General features: G+C 34.4%; 1 protein-coding gene across 3 annotated transcripts in view; it reads right to left on the reverse strand.

Moving 5' to 3' along the window:
• Positions 1 to 4190, reverse strand: part of ARHGAP11A (Rho GTPase activating protein 11A) — a 35231-nt gene that overhangs the window by 8868 nt on the left and 22173 nt on the right. For all 3 annotated transcript variants that reach the window (XM_011989126.1, XM_011989128.1, XM_011989127.1), the window contains 3 exons: positions 3326 to 3455; positions 2401 to 2509; positions 540 to 678 (listed from right to left, as the gene is read on the reverse strand). In XM_011989126.1, the coding sequence (XP_011844516.1) occupies positions 540 to 678; positions 2401 to 2509; positions 3326 to 3455 (378 nt within the window). The remainder of the gene's footprint in view (positions 1 to 539; positions 679 to 2400; positions 2510 to 3325; positions 3456 to 4190) is intronic.

Here is a 4190-nt window from a genome sequence, read left to right on the forward strand (position 1 = left end):
AGGTGACTTTTCAACCATAACATCAGGCTCCAAAGAGTTTTCTACCTCAAGATTTTCCACCATTGAAGAAGCTTCATTTGTATCTACTTCTTGAAAACTTGAATTATTAGGTCCTGTCCAAGACATCCGGTAATTTGTTCCAACTAGTCGCTCTGGAGTTAGTAAGTTTTCCTCAGACTTACTGATCTTTTGTGAACCTAAAATAAAGCAGTTTAGTGCTTAATCCTTTATATTTAACCTTGTTTTGAAATAATATCCAAGCACATGGCAAATAAGTCACTAAGCATTTAATTCTAATAAAGTATTTGTGTTATAAGAAATAATTTTTAACATAAGAATGTCAAACATTTTCATATTTACATGTATAAGCATTTCCCAATTGTTGATATAAAAATACATTGCCAATTCTAATATTTTCACTATTCAAACATGAACTTCTAATCTCTAGAACAGTAAATTAATTAATATATTTTATCATTAAAAAAGCAACTAAAGCAGGATTTTTAGGTAAAACTCTTAACAGTAGTATGTAAATGTACCTTTCTTTGGTAACTTTTCATCAACATCTGGGCTAAAAAGCAAACCTGTTTTTACAGATTCAATTCGATTTTTTAAACTTTGTTGATTTGCAAGTCGCTGACCAACACTTTCATATCTACTGACACCAGAACATCCATTCTGTACGGAAAAAAAAAAGTTTTAGTTAAGAAATAAGCCTAGTTAACTGAAAATATAAAGACAGAATAATTTTTTTTGTAGTTATCAAAATCTTTAGCTGATTTTAAAAGGGATATATAATTGAGAAACAATTCTTAACAATGACAAATATTCTTGCCTGCTAATGAAAACTGTGATCATTTGATTTTGCTATTAGTTGGTATTTTATGATCTACTTTTAAAACAGTTTGACATATTAATTAAAATAATCTCTGTGTGTGTTCTGACTCTGTGCTAGGGCCTGTTCACAAATAGTTGGGGCAGTGGGGTACCTAGACCAAAATCTTATCCTTATGTAATTTACACTCTATTTAGATGGGGAAATTTAGACTTAAATAAGATAAACAGTAAATTATATTGCATAAATACAATACACAAGGTGAAAAGTGCTATGGAGAAAAGTAAAACAGGGTAAAAAGGATATGGAGTGGTGAAGAATGGAGGTTTAGTTTAAAATAGGGTGATGAGAAGATGATTTGGGAGTCAAACAAAACAAAGGCGAGAGCCACGAAGATTTCAGGGGGAAGAACATTACAGTAAGAGCAGAATGCCAGTGCAATCTCAGACTGGAGCAGCGTGAGCAAAGGGGACTGGAGAAGAGCTCAGAAATGCAACCTTAGAACAGATCACGTGAGGCATTTGCAGGTCAACGTGAGAACTGTGGCTTTTATTCAGAGTGAAATGAGGAGTCACTGGAGAGTTCTGAGCAGAGACTACATAACCTAACAGATTTTAAAAGAGCAATTTCAGCTACAGAACTGCAGCAAGGGTAGGAGAAGGTAGAACTATTAATAGGAATTTACTAGAGTAATCCAGCAGAAAGATGACAGAACTTAGAGAAAGTGGGAAAAGTAGTAATAGTGAGAACTGGTCAGTTTGGACATACTCTAAAAGCAGAAGTTAGACAATATTCTCTAATGGTTTAGACATGGTGTGTCGGAGAAAGTGAGGAATCAAGGATGTGACCATGGTTTTTGGCTTAAGTGACTGGAAGAACGATTTGCCATAACTGAGATAGGGAAAACCACAGGTAAAAGTGTTGTTTGGTGCAGGGGATAGCAGCAGCAAAGAAATGCATCTGCTTGGGACAGGTTACATTTGAAATGCCTATTGGATTAGATATCCAAGTAGGAGAGTCAAAAAAGCAGATGTTAAGAAACAGTCAAGTCATTCAGAAGAGCATTTGGGATTAGAGAACATAAACTTGGAAGTTTTAAGTAAATACAGGTTGGGCATTCCAAATCTGAAAAGCCAAAATTCTGGATGCTCCAAAATCCAAAGCTTTTAAGCATTTGACATGATGCTCAAAGAAAATGCTCACTGGAGCATTCCAGATTTTCAGATTAGGGATGTTGAACTGGCAAAAATCATGTAAATATCCCAAAATTCACCCCAAAAATGGGGAATCTGAAATACTTCTGGTCTCAAGCTACTCAACCTGTATATAATGTTTAAAACTGATAATCGCCTTGAGTGAGTGGAGAGAAAAAAGAGAAGTCCAAGGACTAAGCTTTGGGTATTCCAATGCAAGGAAATTTGATATCAACTCAAGTGTAAGAGTTTTGTATAAAAAGAACAGAATGTGACAGTCACTGGAGGGAAGGCAGGGTTATGAGTGTTTTTTAGTATCAAGTTTATAGCATTATGCTAATATAAAGATTAATAAAATGGTAAGAAACTTACTACATCTCTGCCATTTTTCCCTAGATTGAATTTCAAACGAAGAGATCTTCGAACCTTTTCTTTATGGCTGAGTTTAGGAGAAAAGCAGCCTGCTTTTCCTGATTCTACTCTGGAAGTGGAATTAAAAATGTCAGTTTATAGTATAAACACCAGAGAAATACCTGAAATATAAAATTTGAAATAAAGTCCACAGCAAATCATATTGATAATAATTGGGTGGATTAATAATTCTTTAAAAACAGTTCAACTTTAAGATACCATATATGAACACATTATATTTGCATATAAAAATGATCTCTTAATCTTAAAAGTTATTTAGTCAGTTATAAATCAGAATTGTTAGAATAGGCTAGCTTTTTAACCTAACAGGAATTTTTTTGTTTGTTTTTTTTGAGACAGGGTATGACGCTGTGGCCCAGGCTGGAGTATAATGGTATAATCACAGCTCACTGTAGCCTCGACATCCCTGGACTCAGATGATCCTCTCACCTCAGCCTCCCAGGCAGCTGGGACTACAGGTGTGTGGTACCATGCCTGGCTACTTTTTGTACTTTTTATAGAGATGAGGTTTTGCCACATTGCCCAGGCTGGTCTTGAACTCCTGAGCTCAAGTGCTCCACCCACCTTGGCCTCCCAAAGTGCTAGGATTACAGGCATAAGCCACCGTGCCCAGCCTCTAACAAGAAATTTTAAACTTACACCATCAATATAAAATAGGATTTTAAGCAAGCACAGTGGACTCAAATTAGTAATTTTTCCCTGGTGGGTATTGAAAACGCAATTGATTAATAAGACTATAAAGCCAGAAGAGATTTTTAAAAATTATGACTCAAATATGATGCTTGACAGAAAGATAAAACATTTTATTAACTATGTGTATACCAAATATTTATCTGATGAAAACAAAATGTCCTGGATAAAGTACCTGCGAACTTTTTTGTCTGCAATTCTTTTACTTCGCCTTGGCGCACCTGCAGTGATCAAATGGTTTCCACCACTGGGTACAGGAGAGAGTGAACTCTGAGATGACCCTTCTGAGTTTGTATCGATGTGAACTACGAAAATAACCACATGTAATATACCACGCATACCTATTTTCCTTTTAAAGTATAAAATAGTAATAGCTGCAATTAGATTCAAAGCCTTAATTTCTATACCAAGCAATAACTGAAATCACTTAATTTCTAGTTAGAAACTTCAAGTGTCAAATAACCCAACTCAGCTAAGAAAAAGCATTCATTTCTTACTTTTGACTTGCCAATTAAAGGTCAGATTAAGCATTACTTTTATATTAGAACTTTTATTTAAAATCTTTTAATAATACAAAGCAGGGATAGGCACCATTGCAGACTGGAAAAAAACAAGATTTGGAGACAGGCTTGAGTTTGCTCCATCACTTACTAAATGGCTTTAGGCTCTGAAAATGGACTTCTATGATGAATATTACTGTTATCTATATAAAATAGTAAGTATCTAGTACATAATACTAATTAATGGTATTATAAAAAATAAGCTATTGGCAAACAAGTTGGAATCTGAATATTTGAGATACACCTGCTGGCCAACTGCTACCCACCTGACTCCAGAATGTAATTTGTTCAATATTTTTGGCAAGTAAACAAAAACTAATTATTCTATAACATGTCTAATCACTTGGCTGCTGCTGTGTTCCATTCAAATAATTATTGGTACAACAGAAGCTCGATTTAATTATTTAACACCATTTATATTATGAAATCAACTACAGTAAACAATTATGAAAGAAGTAAAATAGTTATGAACAAAGGCTC

Source organism: Mandrillus leucophaeus, unplaced genomic scaffold (assembly GCF_000951045.1).
Source record: "Mandrillus leucophaeus isolate KB7577 unplaced genomic scaffold, Mleu.le_1.0 Scaffold347, whole genome shotgun sequence".
Classification (NCBI taxonomy): Eukaryota; Metazoa; Chordata; class Mammalia; order Primates; family Cercopithecidae; genus Mandrillus; species Mandrillus leucophaeus.